At 38.6% G+C, this 17,935-nt stretch overlaps 1 protein-coding gene across 3 annotated transcripts; it reads left to right on the top strand.

The window, feature by feature from the left end:
* Positions 1 to 2,310: 2,310 nt before the first annotated feature.
* On the top strand, positions 2,311 to 14,857 carry LOC129269144 (zinc finger protein 665-like). 3 transcript variants are annotated; one of them, XM_064105379.1, is made up of 3 exons: positions 2,311 to 2,400; positions 8,902 to 9,024; positions 9,340 to 14,857. In XM_064105379.1, the coding sequence occupies exon 3, from the start codon at positions 9,655 to 9,657 to the stop codon at positions 12,532 to 12,534; it is 2,880 nt and encodes a 959-aa protein (XP_063961449.1). In that variant the 5' UTR covers positions 2,311 to 2,400; positions 8,902 to 9,024; positions 9,340 to 9,654; the 3' UTR covers positions 12,535 to 14,857. The 3 variants fall into 3 exon arrangements, with proteins under 3 accessions (XP_063961449.1, XP_063961448.1, XP_063961450.1); XM_064105378.1 differs by having other exon boundaries at positions 8,902 to 9,069; XM_064105380.1 differs by lacking the exon at positions 2,311 to 2,400 and adding an exon at positions 8,469 to 8,540 and having other exon boundaries at positions 8,902 to 9,069.
* The last annotated feature ends 3,078 nt before the right edge of the window (positions 14,858 to 17,935 follow it).

Genomic DNA, 17,935 nt, shown 5'->3' with positions numbered 1-17,935 from the left:
AGAGGTCCCAGGGCTACCAACATACATGTAGCGCGGGCAGTGCATGGCGTACCTAGGATTTTCCACAGGGGGGCAAAATCGGCCGCCAAAAAATTTGACAAGCAAAAAAAAAGGAAAAAAAGGCTCTTCAATGAAAAAGGTCTTCAATCGTACCAGAAAAAATTTGACAAGCAAAAAAAAAGTCTTCAAGCTCGCCAGGGGGGGCAAAATAGGTATTCAAGCTCGTCGGGGGGGGGGGGCAAAATAGGTTTTCAAGCTCGTCAGGGGGGCCGGGGGGCAGAGATATGTAATTTGCATGGGTTTGTGACTCATCGGGGGGGGGCAGACTGCCCCCCCCCCCCTAGGTACGCTAGTGCTCGGGACTTACATTACGTAACTTGTATCTTCCACATGCGACATGTACTATCCCAGGACCAAAATCCAGTTAAAACCAATTAGGGCAAAACCAATTGAAACCAGTTGGCCAACTGGTTTCAATAGGGAAATTGGAACAACTGGTTCCAATTGAAAACCAGTTGCCAATTGGTTCCAGTTAAAACCAATTGGGCAACTGGAACCAGTTGGCAATTGGTGCAGTTGTTCCAATTTCCCTATTAAAACCAATTGAATCCAATTGGAGGCAACTGGTTTCAATTGGTTCCAGTTGAAACCAATTGGAGGCAACTGGTTTCAATTGGTTCCAGTTGAAACCAATTGGAGGCAACTGGTTTCAACTGGAACCAGTTGAAACCAATTGGTTTCCAACTGGATCCAATTGGAACTAATTGGAATGAACTTAATTAGTTACAAATTAATTAGCATTTGCACTAACTATTGCTCATTTGCCAACACAGAAGCAGTATTATATGTCTATTAATACCAATGTAAAGGGCATTGATAAAATACAGACTTTCATATGTATTTATTATATGGAAGATCTTCAAATATTTGTATTTTTATTTGATGTAATTTGGTAACAGTTAGAGGTGTACTAATTATCCTTTAATCTGTTTTAATTATAATCTATAACATTTATGAACATGGTTTTCACTGCTAAGTATTCTAAATACTTATCTTAAAAAAGTGTGGCACTTGAAATTGAAAAGAATTAAATAGATACATTGTTAATGATGATGGATCTCATAAAACATTAATCTGTGCACACTGGCAGATAATATGCAAATTAACTGGTTTCAATTGGATCCAGTTGGGTAACTGGAAAATTTCCAATTGGAAACCAATTGGAAATCATTTCCAGTTACCCAACTGGTTCCAGTTTTATTTCCAGTTACCCAACTGGTTCCAATTAGAATTCATTTCCAGTTACCCATCTTTCCAGTTAGAAGTCATCTCCAGTTACCCAATTGGTACCAGTTAGGATTTCCAGTTACACAACTGCATGGTTCAAGTTAGGATTTCCAGTTACCCAACTGGTTCCAGTTAGAAATCATTTCCAGTTGGAAGTCATTTCCAGTTACCCAACTGGTTCCAGTTAGGATTTCCAGTTGCCCAACTGGTTCCAGTTGGGATTTCCAGTTACTCAACTGGTTCCAGTTAGAAATCATTTCCAATTGGAAGTCATTTCCAGTTACCCAACTGGTTCCAGTTAGGATTTCCAGTTACCCAACTGGTTCCAGTTAGAAATCATTTCCAGTTGGAAATCATTTCCAGTTGGAAATCATTTCCAGTTGGAAGTCATTTCCAGTTACCCAACTGGTTCCAGTTAGGATTTCCAGTTGCCCAACTGGTTCCAGTTAGGATTTCCAGTTGCCCAACTGGTTCCAGTTGGGATTTCCAGTTACTCAACTGGTTCCAGTTAGAAATCATTTCCAGTTGGAAGTCATTTCCAGTTACCCAACTGGTTCCAGTTAGGATTTCCAGTTGCCCAACTGGTTCCAGTTAGGATTTCCAGTTGCCATGCAAACTGGTTCCAGTTGGGATTTCCAGTTACTCAACTGGTTCCAGTTAGAAATCATTTCCAATTGGAAGTCATTTCCAGTTACCCAACTGGTTCCAGTTAGGATTTCCAGTTGCCCAACTGGTTTCAATTGGTTTCAACTGGAAATTGTTAAATTCCAGTTAAAACCAATTGAAACCAGTTAAAACCAATTGAAACCAATTGAAACCAGTTGGAAATCCAACTGGTTTCAATTGGATTTTGGTCCTGGGATGCCCCCTCTTATATACCCCTGTTATGCCCCTGCACAGACTCGTCTACATTGATTTCGATATTTAAGCGTCATTATAAAATTATAGCAAAAAGAACGCCTTGATTAAAGGCCATTACCCCTAGAGACTCGCGAGCGTCATGTGACAACTCGCCCTGGATTTGCACGTACAGGATCCTATGGCGACAAAATCCATCGCAAGAGTTGGCCAGAAGAGGCGATGAAAACACAAAATTTGGAAAGAAAAGAACCCGTGAGTACCCGTTTTACATTATAATTATGAAATTAGTATATAATTGATAACATAGACCTAAATTTAGGCCGTAATTTTGATTAATTTGCTGGAAATTCAAGGCCAAAACGTACCCGTCTGGCGTCGACTTTTCCAACACGCGTTGGAATAGCGGTGTAGCCCCAGAGTGATCAAAGCAAAAGTAGACGGTGAATTTTTAAAGTAGATGGTGAAAGGGGGTAATTTTTCATGAGGAATCTGCTTATCATAATTTTATTTGCCGCCAAGGTAATCCTTTTGCAGCAAATGTAAACAAAGGAAATTGGTCTCCAAAACTGGAGACTGTCTCTGAAATTGGATACCCAAATCCAATATCGCGCTAGAACTTCGGTCTCTGTATTTGGTGAGTGAAGCCAACGGAGTTCAGCTGAACAACCAACATAACAGAGACCGAAGCTTTTGGTCTACTCCAGCCTAGCCTGGAGGCTTCTGGAGAGTAAAATTATCTACTGTGTCGTAGGCTTACTCTCCATGAAGCCTGGGGCGGGATGGCATAGCTCCCTGTATAGTTTTCCCACGGTGAAACTAACTTTGCTGTCTATGGACCGCTCACACAACATGCGACTGCGAGGTTAGTATACCGTACTAACCTCGCACAACGCCACCCATGGGCTCATATCATCTAGCGTGCGAAGGAATATCATTCATAATAACGCGACACACACGACACATCCGTAACTGGGCTTTCGCCCACATAAAACATCACACATAATTAGGGATTTCACATTCTGCTATGACACTTACCCAATCATTTAGATCCTTCCGTGACTTCTCCTTGAAGTTTCTTCTAAAAAATATGTATATTTTCTTGATCTTTAGTGAAGATTTCATGGAGATAAAATTTGGTCAGCGCCGATATCAATTTTCGTCTAAAGAGGGCGCGCGATTTATATTCATATCAAAGACACGACAAGGGAAAGACTAGGCACCTACACTATTTTACACGCAAATTGACGCAGGTCATTACGCAAAGTCCGTGAAGTGTCCAATCTTTTCATTGTAAAGACTTTGGTATACTGTATTATTGATGTTCGTTAAAGCCTGTAGCCTACTGCTGGTTTCGTTCCAGGCACGTATATTTTTTTCAATTTTTCTTTATTAGTCATCGTTTTTAATTAATTGCAGAAAAGTGTTATCATCGCCAATAATAATCTTGAATTATGTTTTTGACATGTTTGAAGGTATTTCATTTATTGGTGCCCATAATTAGTAAATTAATCATAAGAATTGCGAATTCAAAGAATTTAGACACAGTTATAAAATTACCGAGGAGCTGAATCAAGGTTGTGAAATTTATTAGCGCCACCAACGGGCCTCCTTGTATTTCCGTAGAAGAGACAAGCGAAGTTACTTTCCAGGCCGAGGTAAGCAAAATTTGCTCTTTTTGACTGATTATTATATTCAAATTACATTTTTAATTTTTTAATGTATTGCTACTTACCGGAAAGAGCCCCGGTGAGTAGCGAGAAGGAGTTTCGGCAAATATTACGTCAGCAATGAAGCGATGTTTGCCGACTACTTCGAAATCAAGGGTCAAACACGGTTCGGTGTACGAGGTTAGTATATATACTAACCTCGTACTAGTGTGAGTGGCACAACGCATGTGATTTCATAGTGCATTTTGACGTTTTCATTCATCACACGAATGTGAGGGACTAAAACAAGCCAAACCTTTCAATATTTTTCCACTATGTTAATCTTGATCGTATGATTTAAGTTCATTGTAAAAAGGAATTGGAAATTATTTATAAAAGTGTTTTTATCGCTTACCTCCAAATCTCAACCACGATACTTCGTTCGATCCGTCCTTAGTCATCCTTCATACTGCGGTGGAAATTACGCAAACAACAATCGAAATGCGAATTTTTCCTATCGAACAGTCTAGATTCAAGTCGCCGGCGCATAATAGGAAATTGTACCAAAAAAATCAACAGGTTGCATGTCACGTATAATCGCTGATGGCGCTACATCATAAAATAACGCTGAACAGCGAAAAAAATGCGGAGCGCCTAGAACGCAACCAGCAGTACAGCTGATCTGACGTAAACAAGCAAGTTTATTAAATGATATCGCGCGCCCTCTCTGTGCGTTTAGAGAGAACCAGCGAATCGGCCCCATGCCTGCATCGACATCAAGAAAAATCATCGATATAAAGTACCAGAAAGACAGAGAGGAATTGAAATTGGCTTCATATCGTTTTGTAAGTTTCATTTCCAAAGCTTATCTCATGTAAAATCTTTATGTATAGCTAATTTGAAACATATAGCCCTAAAGGCATTGCAAGTGCCGTGCAAGTGGTTATCCTGTGCACGGCGGCGGTAATGTACCCATGGGTGTCTTAAACTTAAATCACATAATTTCCTTTATACGTTTTGAGCCAAAGCCTTGGGCCAAGGCCACTCACACTAATACGATTACGACGAGGTTAGTATACATACTAACCTCGTACAAGGGACCGTGTTTGACCCTGGATTTCGAAGTAGTCGGCAAACATCGCTTCATTGCTGAAGTAATATTTGCCGCTTGTCTCTTCTATGGAAATACAAGGAAGCCCGTTGGTGGCGCTAATAAATTTCACAACCTTGATTCAGCTCCTTGGTAATTTTATATTATAACTGTGTCTAAATTCTTTGAATGCGCAATTCTTATTAATTTACTAATTATGGGCACCAAAAATGGGAAAGAGTTCCATATGCACCCCCCACCAAAAATAACAAGATTGTTGAGACTTCCGGTACGTTCACTTCAGATTTTTCTATCATTTTTTTACTGTTGCTTACCTTAGTTGGGACTCGAACTCACCTCGTTTGATATGCAGTCAAGACCTTTCCCGCTATGCTAGCGAGAAGCGCTGATACCGGAAAGGGTATTTTTACGATTATCAGCCGATAGTTCGACTAGTCTTGACTCGCAGACCCTTTACTGACTAAATAAACCGATGTCTATGGACAATTACACGCACAAGATCTCGCTCGAAATTTGACGGAATAAAGCCATATTTTGGTATGTATTTCCACTTCCCCATCATATATGTTCGATATTAGGGCTAGATATATTATTCTGAACCTTCTCCATGTTTTTATTTTAGTGGGGGGTGCATATGGAACTCTTACCCAAAAATGAAATACCTTCAAAAACATAATTCAAGATTACTATTGGCGATGATAACCCTTTTTTGCAATTAATTCAAAACAATGACTAATAAAAAAAAAAAATAAAAAATACACATGCCTGGAACGAAACCAGCAGTACAAGCTTTAACGAACGTCAATAATACGGCACTATACCAAAGTCTATACAATGAAAATATTGGACACTTCACGGACTTCGCGTAATGCCTTGCGTCGATTTGCGTGTAAAATAGTGTAGGTGCCTAGTCTTTCTCTTGTCGTGTCTTTTATATGAATATAAATCGCGCGCCCTCTTCAGGCGAAAATTGATATCCACGCTGACGAATTTTTATCTCCGTGAAATCTTCACTGAAGATCAAGAAAATATACATATTTTTTAAAAGAAACTTCAAGGAGAAGTCACGGAAGGATCTAAATGATTCGGTAAGTGTCATAGCAGAATGTGAAATACCAGATTATGCGTGATATTCTATGTGGGCAAAAGCCCAGTATATTTTAGATGTGTCGTGTGTGTCGCGTGCATATGACTGATATTCCTTCGCACGCGAGACGATATGAACCCATGGGTGGGCCAAGGCCAAAGTAAGTAATGTACATGGGCCAAAACAATATTTTCCCCCAGTTTTTATTAAAGTTCCTTATATTTATTCAATAAATAGTAGTAAATTTAAAAAAATTAATAGCACGAGCATTTACTTACCCAGTCTGTTTACTAGGCCTGGGAGTAAACATCGATTGATCGAATGGTTCGAATGGCTTGCCGCCGATCGCCAATCGATTAGCAAAATTTACACTAATCGAATGTTCGACAGATCCCGATTATGACTTTGGGATAACTCGATTACCCAAGTAATAACAAAATGACAAAAAACTGATGAAAACGTTTTTTGAATACTTGATACAGGTTTAAAAATGATGTTACTGAGGTAATTTGTCAAAAATGATCAATGATTGTATCACATTCACAGTTTAACACCGATCTGAAAGAGCTCCGAAAATGTTCATCCTACCTTGCCCTCGATACACAATATATATTGTCTGCGTGCTCAAAACAGAAAGTAAACACACAACCAGCTCACTTGAGCTGATTGGAGCTTCGATAGCCAATGAAACTTTTTGGGAAACAAAGAAGAAGCCACGTGCTTCCCTTATCAGGAAAGGTCATGACTTCAGAAATTGACCCCTCCCCATCTGTGTGTGTGAGGGAGAGAGAGAGAGGGAGAAAGATAGGGGTGGGAGTCGGAGAATTCCTTTCATGTTTCAAAACAAGGCAAACTTTTTTACATCCCCCTCGCACAAGCAAAACAACATTCCAACACGTTCCTGCGCCGCCGTCACCTACTTTCTCGACTAGTCTCCAAAAACAGACCAAGTTATACATGTAGGTTCAAATGATAAAAATTTGTAACTTTGAAAGGTATTTCAAATGAAAAATATTTGTTTGAAATACATGTGTGGGGAATGCCACAAGTGGGGGTGGGGACATGGTGTGGGCAAGGGATGAAATTTTTCAAGAAGTGAGATGCACCACCTGCGTGTCAGTCTCAAAGAATACTTCATAAGACATCTTTTGACTCAGCTGATCTGGGTTGATTCATTCATATGCAGGGGTGTGGCACTTGGAGGGATGCATGCATAATACCAGGGTACCAGCATTGATTTAGGAAAGATTTTCATTTGAACAATAAACTGGAAGATTTAATCTAATTTCATGTAGTTTCTTTTGATATAAAAATCATGGAGAAGGGGGGAAAAGGGCCTACTTTCATTTATGATAACTAGACATGTGACTTTGATGGAGATTTCTTCATTCGGGAGGTCACCAAAAAGTAGGTCAACTATTGTGACTTCAAAGACGTGATTCCCGACGAACAATCTAATCATTCGATTGTTTTTTTCAGGAAATAATCAAATAGTAAAAATGACATTCGTCCCAGGCCTACTGTTTATGTCGCCATTTTGCAGTTGTTATCGATACCTAGATACCACACGCGTGTAGAACTGTCAACTTAGATTTAAAAAATACTTGCATCGGCCGATAAATATCACGAATCGTAAAATACTTGTTTCAGTCAAAATTAGAAAGCAGTTTTTATGATATTTTTATGATATAGGGGAGGCAAGATTTTAGCATGAATACATAAATACGAGGGGGAATTAAATGATATCAAGTCCTGTAAACGTTACAGCTTTTAATATTCATTTGATATTTAAAGGATAAAAAGGATCTCCTTTTCAATAGGGCACGTTACTTACGTAACCTAATAAGGGTGTCAAAACACTGAAATAATGAAAAGGAGGGTATAAGTTATATTTCACTAGGAAAACTATGTGTTTACGGTCCAATTTGCGAGGGTACATGTATTTATAGATTAAAAGACTAATTAAAATACTTTATGAATGATGGAGAAACTATTTTTTTCCCTAACACTATGTGTTTAGGGTCCGAATCGGAGCGAGGGTGTGTGGGGTGGTACTAAACCCAATGAAAGTAAAACCCGACGTCTGCTAGTCTGCAGGCAAAGACCCTGATTGGAACTTTGATCAACAAGTGTGCCCCCACAAAACAAAGACTAGCACATACAAAACTTGCTGTTCCAATACAGCGAGAGGGCCTACAGTACACAAGGCATGAGTAGGTTGCACATTCAGACCCTTAACTCGAGTGAAGTGTTTGCCCAGCAGACTAGACGTCCGCCGTGGTGACATAACAATTAAGATATCGTTGTACTTCAAGGTTTAGGGGGAGGGGGTCAATATTCAGGGAATACTTGTCAAGGGTACTGTTTTGTTTCCAATACTTGTTAAGGGCAGGGTTTCACATGCCAATACTTGTTAAGGGGTGCATTTTCAGAACATGGAAAATACTTGTTTAGGGTGCTTTTCAAAATCTCATGCATGAACTCCAATAGAGGATTTTGAACTTGGACAAGCTGCTTTGGGAAAAATTCTAATTATGACAATACAGAGGTGATAATTTGCTTTGAATTTTAATTGAAAATATTGTAATGTATTTTGGACTGTAATAAACTCATAAAGCATAGTAAGCTTGTGCATCAATAGAATGTTTCATATTCATATTTATATTTTATTTTCTGTAAAATGAATTAAACCAATGAAAAGTATCAGAAATTGAGATTAAATGAAACCTTATCAAATAATTCCATGGGACACAATATTTCAATTATGAAATTCCAGTGAATATCAGGCTATGATGCTTGCAAGCCTGACACTCATGTGTGTCATATTGCATGCTTTTGTGTTTTGTCCATTAGTAAGAGGATTATGTTAAATGTGTATTTTCATGTCTTCTGTCTTTTCCTGATTACAGAAAACATCAACAAGCTGGATCTTATACATCACTCATATCTTACAAAGAAATAGATCAACTCGAATGCAGGAAAATCCTCCAACCGTCCATTCTGTGCTGCAACACTGCAAAGACAATTCAGAGGTGAAGTTGCTTTATTTTGGCCTGTGATAAACTTCATGAAGCAAAGTGAGCTTGTGCATGAATAGAATGTATCATATTCATATTTCATTTTCTGTCAAAATGAGTAAAACCAATTGATGAAAAGTATCAGAATTGAAGATCAAATGAAATGCTATCAAATAATTAATGTGGACATTGTATGTTTCAAGTATTAAAATGATAAAATCCAAATCCTGATACTCGCATACAATGCCATATTGTGTGCTTTTGTCCATTATTGAGGTGGTTCTCTTATCGTCAAGTTATTTTCATTTTTTTCTGTTTTTTTTATTACAGAAAACACCAGGTTGTGAAGCATAATCAACAAGCTGGATCTTATGTCGTACAAACAAAGAGATGAATTTCAATGCAGGAAAAACCTTCAATCATCTATTCTGTGCTACATGTATGATGAACACTGCAGACATATGAACATGGACAAGGTGCTTTGATGACTTTGTTTCCAGTTATGACAATTCCAGAGGTGATAACAAAGTTGCGTTGAATGTTAGTTGTAGTGGATTTTGGCCTGTGATAAACTTGTATTAAAGCATAGACGTGGGCTTGTGCAGCTATACAATCAGTGTATTTGCTGTTTATACTTTTTTTAGAATGTTGAAAGTAGAACTGAATATAAAAACAGAATCCAGTGGCGATGAGGAAGATAGAGATCAGACAGGAAGCAATCATCCATCCGAAGACTCGATTGAGAATAATACAAAAGGCGGAGAGAGCAAAAGTAAACTTAGCTATGAATGTAAAAAATGTGGAAAGAAATTCCAAAGGCACATTCACTATAAGAATCATGTGTCTTACATGCATGAGGAAGATGACCGTGGAAAAGGAAAGATACAGTGTTCAGTTTGTGGCAAGCGGTATATGGTGGTAGGGAGATTAAAGAAACATATGCTGATGCACAGTAATGGAAAGGAAAGGATCCAGTGTTCTATTTGTGGCAAGCGATTTGTAGAGGCCAAGAGATTGGAGAATCATTACATGGCAAAACATGGTAAAGGGAAAGGAAAGATCTATGATGATTCTGGTTGTGCCAAGCAGTCTTCAGCCAATGAGGAATTCCAGAAGCACGTGGTAGCCCAGAAGACCATGTTGACCTTCAATGAGAAAGTGTACAGCTGTGCCTTGTGTGGTGAAAAATTCCTTCGTGATTACCAACTAGGTCGACACAGATGCCATCTCGTTGACCTTGAACAGTTTGCTCTTGCAACCGGTTGTAGAAAGAGAAAATGGAAATCTCCTGATTTGCATAATAACCATTGCCCTATTTGTAACAAGTCATTTCACTCAAACGAAGGTTGGCGAAAACATATGATTATCCACCTTGGTCAAGGGAGCTTCAAATGCTCTGTATGTTCTGAGCAGTTTACTGGGAAAAGGGAATTACAAAATCACATGATGAGGCGGCACACTACCGACAGACCTTTCAAGTGTTCATTGTGTGACAAGACGTTCATCTCAAAGAGTAATTTGGGTTCACATGAAAAAGTACACAGTGAAGTGTATTATAAATGCTGTGTTTGTGGAGAGGAATTCAAAAATATTAGTTTGATGAAATGCCATGAATGTCAATCAGATGAACAGTTTGGTATGAATGGTGATAAACTGCTATGCAGTATATGTCAAGCAAATTTTGACCTCGGATCTACCCTGATAGAGCATCTATCAGTTCATAAAGACACCCATCCTCATAAGTGTCCTTGGTGCAGTGAAAGATTCAGAGTGAAGCAATACCTAACCATACATCACAGAAAGTCGCGCCCCAGACATGCATCACAGAGTGCGAATGACTGTCCATACGAATGCAAACTGTGCCTCCGGAGATTCAGGAAGCAATCTTCACTTAAAAGGCACAAGAAAGTCATTCATTGCAGGAAGAAAATGGAACAGACCCAAGCTCAAAGTGAAACTATAACCCTGCAGGATAATGGAGAAAATATTCCTCCGGAGACCGTTAACTCTGCGAACCCAACTTCAGAAGAGAACATGGAACATGGCATCGAAGCTGCACAAGAGCGCATTAATGCATCATCAGGTCTTTGGGGAAATGACAAACATCAATTATCTAATGAAGCATTGATAGAGAATGGAAAGGAAAGTAACGGAGAATGCGCATTGAACGTTACAAACTCAGTACAATACAAGTGTGATGTGTGTAAAAAGAAGAAATCATTTATAGTGTGGGGAAACTACCGGAAGCATATGAAACATGCACATGGTCGGAATGTTGAGAGGGATGAGCGACTACAGTGTGCTATATGCGAAGAAAAGTTTCTTTCTGTGGAAAGTCTTGAAGGTCACGTGGTGATCCACAATAGATCGAGCCGCCATTACTGCTGTGCCTTGTGCGGGGAGAAATTTTTCCGAAATCATCAACTGACAAGCCATAGATGTAGTCTTCTTAACTGTAAAATTTTGCCAACAGAGAGGGGTACAAAACAGAGAAATTGGGACTTTGGTGGATGTGAACTTACTCATTGTCCTATTTGTAACAAGGTGTTGAAAAATCATTCTTCCTGGCAGAACCATATGAACCTTCACTTAAGGCATCGTGAGTTTAAATGTTCTTTTTGCTCAAAGCAATTCATTGGGCGCAGAGAGCATCGAATTCATATGAGGCATCACACGGGGGTGCGTCCATACAAATGTAAATGCTGTCCCAAATCATTTGTTTCCCCAAGCAATTTGGCCTCTCACGAGAAGAGTCATTTTGCCATCCATCAATTATGTTGCATGTGTGGAATGGAATTCCTACAAGAAAACGATTTGCATGCTCACACATGTAAGGCTGATAGTAGTGTGAATAGTGCAACAGCAACCATATCCTTGAAATCTGTTTGCAATGTATGTCACAAGAGTTGTGCTTCCAGGTCAGTCCTAAAGAGGCACATGAGGGTTCATGATGACACCCATCCCCACTCATGTACACGATGTTATCAAGGTTTCAAACATGAGCAAGACCTTGGTAAACACCAAAGGATAGAACGTCTAAAATCTGAGTGTGTCAAGGACTACCCTTTTCAATGTAGCATCTGCCCGAACAGATTTGACAGTCTTCGGAAACTCAAGCTACATGAGGCGAATGGACACAAAAGGACGTATTCCCGGCCTATCGAGCCATATTCCGTCCAAAGTGTCGTTTCAGCACCTCCAAATGGAATAGTGAATCGAGGTGCTGATCAAAGTCCTCTTGATGTGGACCATAGTGTAGATGACTCATTCCAAGGTGAGAATGGTAGGGCCTCTCCAGGTGATCAGGGTCAGAGGCATAGCAGTACCCCTATCATTCCTGGTGTGAAGGATTACCAATGCCTACTCTGCGACAAGATATTCTACACGAAGCATAGACTCAAGGGCCATCTCAAAATTCACACCGGAATTAAACCGTATGGATGCTCCAAGTGTGAAAAACGCTTTGACAATCGCAGCTCCCTGAAGTATCACAAGAAAAGTCATAAGAAAAAGAAAAAGCGGTAAATATATATGCTAACGTTTACCAAAAGGTGAAAAGCAACGCCTACATGTATGCATTTGTTTTATGTCTAGAAAGAGGTGGTTATATTTTACTTCCTTTTAAGCAACACTTGTTTGTCACATAATTTTATCTACTAAACTAATTCCTCAAGAAAAGTTTAACTTGCCTTACATGGGAGAAAAATTGGTACCGTGGTATTTTCATAAATTGGGGACTTGGCCCCCCCCCCATATAAAATGGCATTGATATTCAATTAGTTCAATCCATTGCGAGAAGAGAATGAATGAAGGATTTAAGACTCAACTAAAGTTTACAGTATATTGTTCATATGCTTCTGATGTAAAAAGTAATCATTATCCAGGCTCATAATGTTAAAGATCACCCTTTTTGTCTCATAATGCTCAATGGTACAAGAAAAGAGTGTAGTATCCCTTATTTTTGTATATTCAGATTTTTCTTTAAATGTTTCTGCCCATGTACAAGAAGATGGTGCCAGATGCATTCTGTTTTAGGGTGGTCCATCCATTTGTCCATCCCTGTCTTGTTCATTCAATAACTTAATATCATTTAAATGTACAACTATGTTGAACAGGAAAGAATGGAGAAAGAAGAGTATGAAAAAAGAGAGGCTTGCAATTTTTACAGGGTTCCCACTGTCATGGAAAATCCTGGAAAATTTGTGGTCATGGAAAAGTCAGGGAATGTGGAAAATTTTTGAAAAGTCATGGAAAAGTCATGGAATTGCATTTACCTCTTGGCTATGGCAGCTTTCCAGTTTGTTGTGTCTCTCAACTCTCATACTCTGCTATTATAATTGGTGTTCGTGATTTCCATTTTTCCCAGTTTTGTGACATCCCAAATTCTACATAACTCTAGGGAAGTCATGGAAAGCAACAATTTAGTAATGGAAAAGTCATGGAAAAGTCTTGGAATTCTTTTTTTCGAATTTCTGTCGGAAACCTGTTTTTAACACAATTTTGCCCTTTGTACTCAATTGAGAAACATTTATATCATCAGATTGCCCCCCCCCCCTTCTTGAATTTCCTGGCATATCCCCTGTGAGGCCTATATCTACCTGTATTGTCTTTCAATAATTTTCTTAAAGTGTACTGCAAGCCATGTGTGTGTGTGTTTTTTAATGTACTACTTCTAGGTACATACCGGTGTACTTGTATTTTGAGGTAAATGGGAGGGGGAGGGCAAGACAACTTATTTTTTGTCAATAATTAATATATAGAACGACTCAGATCTCATTTATTTGTACTCTTGTTTCCTCCCTTTCCCTATCCCTCTTCTCTTAACATTAGTCTGTTGACGTTTTTTTTTTGGTCATTATTAATATTAAAAAAGGGTACCACCCTGTAGACTTCCCTGTATTATGACTCGATGAGTTAAGTGCTTCCTAAAAACATCCAACATATCTGGTAAATCTGATACCTGTCATATATATATATGTTTTTTTTTGGGGGGGTCATATGGCAAAGATAATAAGTTGCCTTTTGTTTGCCAGGATTTTAATTCAAGGGGACTCCATCCCATATTTTAATTGAAAAAAAAAATCAAAGAAGCAGGAAGGTGAAAGTTTAAGATGGACAAACAACATCAAATCTAAAAAGTTGTTAAAAGCTGTTATCACTATGTGGACTTCAAATTGGCCACATAGGTGGTGCCAAATGTAGGGAAGGTGCGAAACAGATCAGTGGTGTGACGAAATTTTTTTTTATCAAGTTATACTTCAAATTATATTTTTCTATCAGGCGGACATGCAACACTGTGCTTTTGTTATGACCTTTGAGTGAAAAGGGGCTTATATCAAAACAATAAATACATAAAGTATGTGACAAATTGGAGAGAATACAAAGAGATATGATTTTTAAAGCATTCATAACTATTGTCATTTCAAACATTTTGTTAATGCTTTCCAATTTGTTTCAAACTTCCACCATCCCTTTTGTCTTGCTTTTTCTTCTTTTACACATTTAGTTTATTACCTAGTTGGGATCCCCCATTTAAGGAAAATGATGAGGAAATAAATTACTTTCGCCTTATTGCAATTTTTCGTCAAAATTTTAAGTTAAATCACATGCACTTGAGAATGAAAAGTGTCGAAATTTATTAGCTTCTGACAGTATTTCCCGCATTTAATTTCCGTCAATGATTTGTCCCTTAATTTTGAGATTAACCCAATAAAACAGCGTTAATATAAGTAGGTATTTACAATAAAGCCGGTATAATTATTGATATATTCACAATGTGGATTAATGTTATTCTCATGTTAAGATGTGCAGAAATGAAAGTAAACTATACGTGTTAATTGATCGATAATACGTCTTTTCGCCTTATTTATTTAGGTTTCATGGGTGGCTGTGTGGTGGCAGATGTTTTGATAGAATGAGGAGAAAGAGGTGAAGAATTAGAGAGGAAAGGGGATAATCAGAGAGAGAGAGAGGGCGAGGGAAAAGAAGGAAACAAAGGGAAGAAGAAACGAAAGGAATAGAGAGAAAGAGAAACGAAGGGAGAAGAGGGAAGGAGAAACGAAGGGATAAAAGGGAAAGAGAAACGAAGAGGGAAGGAGAAACGAAGGGAGAAAAGGGAAGGCGAAACAAAGGGAGAAAAGGGAAGGCAAAACGAAGGAAGAAAAGGGAAGGAGAAACGAAGGGAAGAGAAACGAAGAGGGAAGGAGAAACGAAGGGAGAAAGGGGAAGGCGAAACGAAGGGAGAAAAGGGAAGGCGAAACGAAGGGAGAAAAGGGAAAGAGAAACGAAGGAAGAAGAGGGAAGGAGAAACGAAGGGAGAAAAGGGAAGGCGAAACGAAGGGAGAAAAGGGAAGGCGAAACGAAGGGAGAAGAGGGAAGGAGAAACGAAGGGAGAAAAGGGAAGGCGAAACGAAGGGAGAAAAGGGAAGGAGAAACGAAGGGAGAAAAGGGAAGGAGAAAAGAGAAGGATAAACAAAGGGGAAAGGGACGAAACAGTTTTTCTTTGTCCTTTTCCAAAAGAAAAGTCTATACAGTGCGTCCCACAAAAAACGAAAGATTTATCATAACTTAATCATGAACACAATAGACAAATGACCTACCATTGTAAAGCTTAGAATCTCCTCTTTCATCTGAAATTATTAAGATTATTCCTCATTCACGCATGAGTGAGCAAAAACAATTTGAAGAAAGGATACCAAAAAATCCTTTGGCGGGGGTATCTGAATTTCAAAAAGAAAATCACATGCCTAAAAATTTCAATATCTGTTCTTTTATTTGATACCTTAATCACAGAAAACGGTCAAGAAGTAAAAAAGTTCTGTTCCCTCGAAGCAATGCTTGTATTTCCATAATTTCATTAATTAAATGTGTTTTCACTAGTTTCCCACAGAAGCTATCGCACTGTTAACAAAAAACTTAATGCATGGCTGATCGTCAACAAAACGGAGTGTCGAGTGAGTCTGAACGCTATCCTGTAAAACCTTTTCATTTAATGAAATTATTGAACCAAAACTTTGTTATTTCTTGACCATTTTCTGGAAATGACGTATCAAATTAAAGAGGAGATACTGAACTTTTTAAAAATGTGGTTTTCTTTTCGAAACCCAGATACAGCCCGCCAAGTGACTTTTTGATATCCCCTCTTCAAATTGTTTTTGCTCACTCATGCGTGAATGAGAAATAATCTAAGTAATTTTAGATGAAAGAGGAGATTCTAAGCTTTGCAATGGTAGGTCATTTCTCTATTGTATTTGTGATTAAGTTATGATAAATCATCGATAAATCTCGGTTTCGTTTTTTGTGGGACGCACGTATACATGTACACTGGAAGTCATCTTTCGAATTTGATACATAAGTTTGCTTGTACCATGCATTGTTTTCCCCATCCTTATATACTCCGTTTTCCACGTCGAAAGAAAAGTTTCCTTATTATGACAAAACTATTTGGTTATAACATTAAAAATTCCGCGCTTTTGATCTTCTTCCACTCTACTCCCCATATTCCCCCAAATCCGTTCATTCCGAGACAACCATATCTATGGGCTTATATATATATTACATTCCGCGTGTTGGACACGGATGAGATAAAAGAGGCAAAGAGGTAATGCATTGTTATATAGTTCCAACAAAGTGTTTAAAAATTATAAGGGTGTTTATTTTTCAGTTTTGGACACGGGCCACACGTGCACTCGTTATAAGGGTATCAAAAACACAGATTTTCCAACAAAAAAGGCCGTGCATGGTTTTGAAAAACTGGTCAATGAACAATCGCAGGGTCAAAGGTATTTAGGGTATTTTTTTTCAAAGCTTTTTTTTAAAGACTAGCCAAACGTGTTTAGGGTATGTTTTACCTCGAGCTTTTTCCCCTCGGCGTCATATGGCGACAACTTGTTATAGGGCCTGCCAAAAGAGCCCACGAAAAACTTGTTCAATGAATTATTTTGCAAACAGAGAAAATCTCGTTTAGGGGGTGTTTAGAAATAATTTGGTCACGCATGTGTACAGCAATAAATTTGACCTTATATATATATATATCTATGTTTGACCTATATACCATGATCTGAGTAACAGAGAAAACTTTCTTTGCCCATATTCCAGGCAAGTCACCCCGTATAGTACACGCTTGTAAGAATCAAAGTGAAACACAAACCTCGAGTCGCCACCTTTTATAGAGCCTCGCAATTTAAACCTATTTATCATTATCATTATTTTTATTATTAGTTAATTAATTTTCTTTTTACAGAAGGTTGTTTTCTAATTCTGCGTCAAACCCAGGACCAAAATCCAATTGAAACCAGTTGGATTTCCAACTGGTTTCAATTGGTTTCAATTGGTTTCAACTGGTTTCAATTGGTTTTAACTGGAATATAACAATTTCCAGTTGAAACCAGTTGGGCAACTGGAAATCCTAACTGGAACCCATTGGGCAACTGGAAATCCTAACTGGAACCAGTTGGGTAACTGGAAATGACTTCCAACTGGAAATGATTTCTAACTGGAACCAGTTGGGTAACTGGAAATCCTAACTGGAACCAGTTGGGTAACTGGAAATGACTTCCAACTGGAAATGATTTCTAACTGTAACCAGTTGGGTAACTGGAAATCCTAACTGGAACCAGTTGGGTAACTGGAAATCCTAACTGGAGCCAGTTGGGTAACTGGAAATGACTTCGGCCAACTGGAAATGATTTCTAACTGGAACCAGTTGAGTAACTGGAAATCCTAACTGGAAATCCTAACTGGAACCAGTTGGGTAACTGGAAATGACTTCCAACTGGAAATGATTTCTAACTGGAACCAGTTGGGTAACTGGAAATCCTAACTGGAACCAGTTGGGTAACTGGAAATCCTAACTGGAACCAGTTGGGTAACTGGAAATCCCAACTGGATCCAGTTGGGTAACTGGAAATGACTTCCAATTGGTTTC

The sequence above is a fragment of the Lytechinus pictus genome, chromosome 10 (assembly GCF_037042905.1).
Source record: "Lytechinus pictus isolate F3 Inbred chromosome 10, Lp3.0, whole genome shotgun sequence".
NCBI classification, from domain to species: Eukaryota; Metazoa; Echinodermata; class Echinoidea; order Temnopleuroida; family Toxopneustidae; genus Lytechinus; species Lytechinus pictus.
The sequence above is the reverse complement of the archived record's forward strand: the minus strand, read 5'-3'. Positions and strand labels throughout refer to the sequence as shown.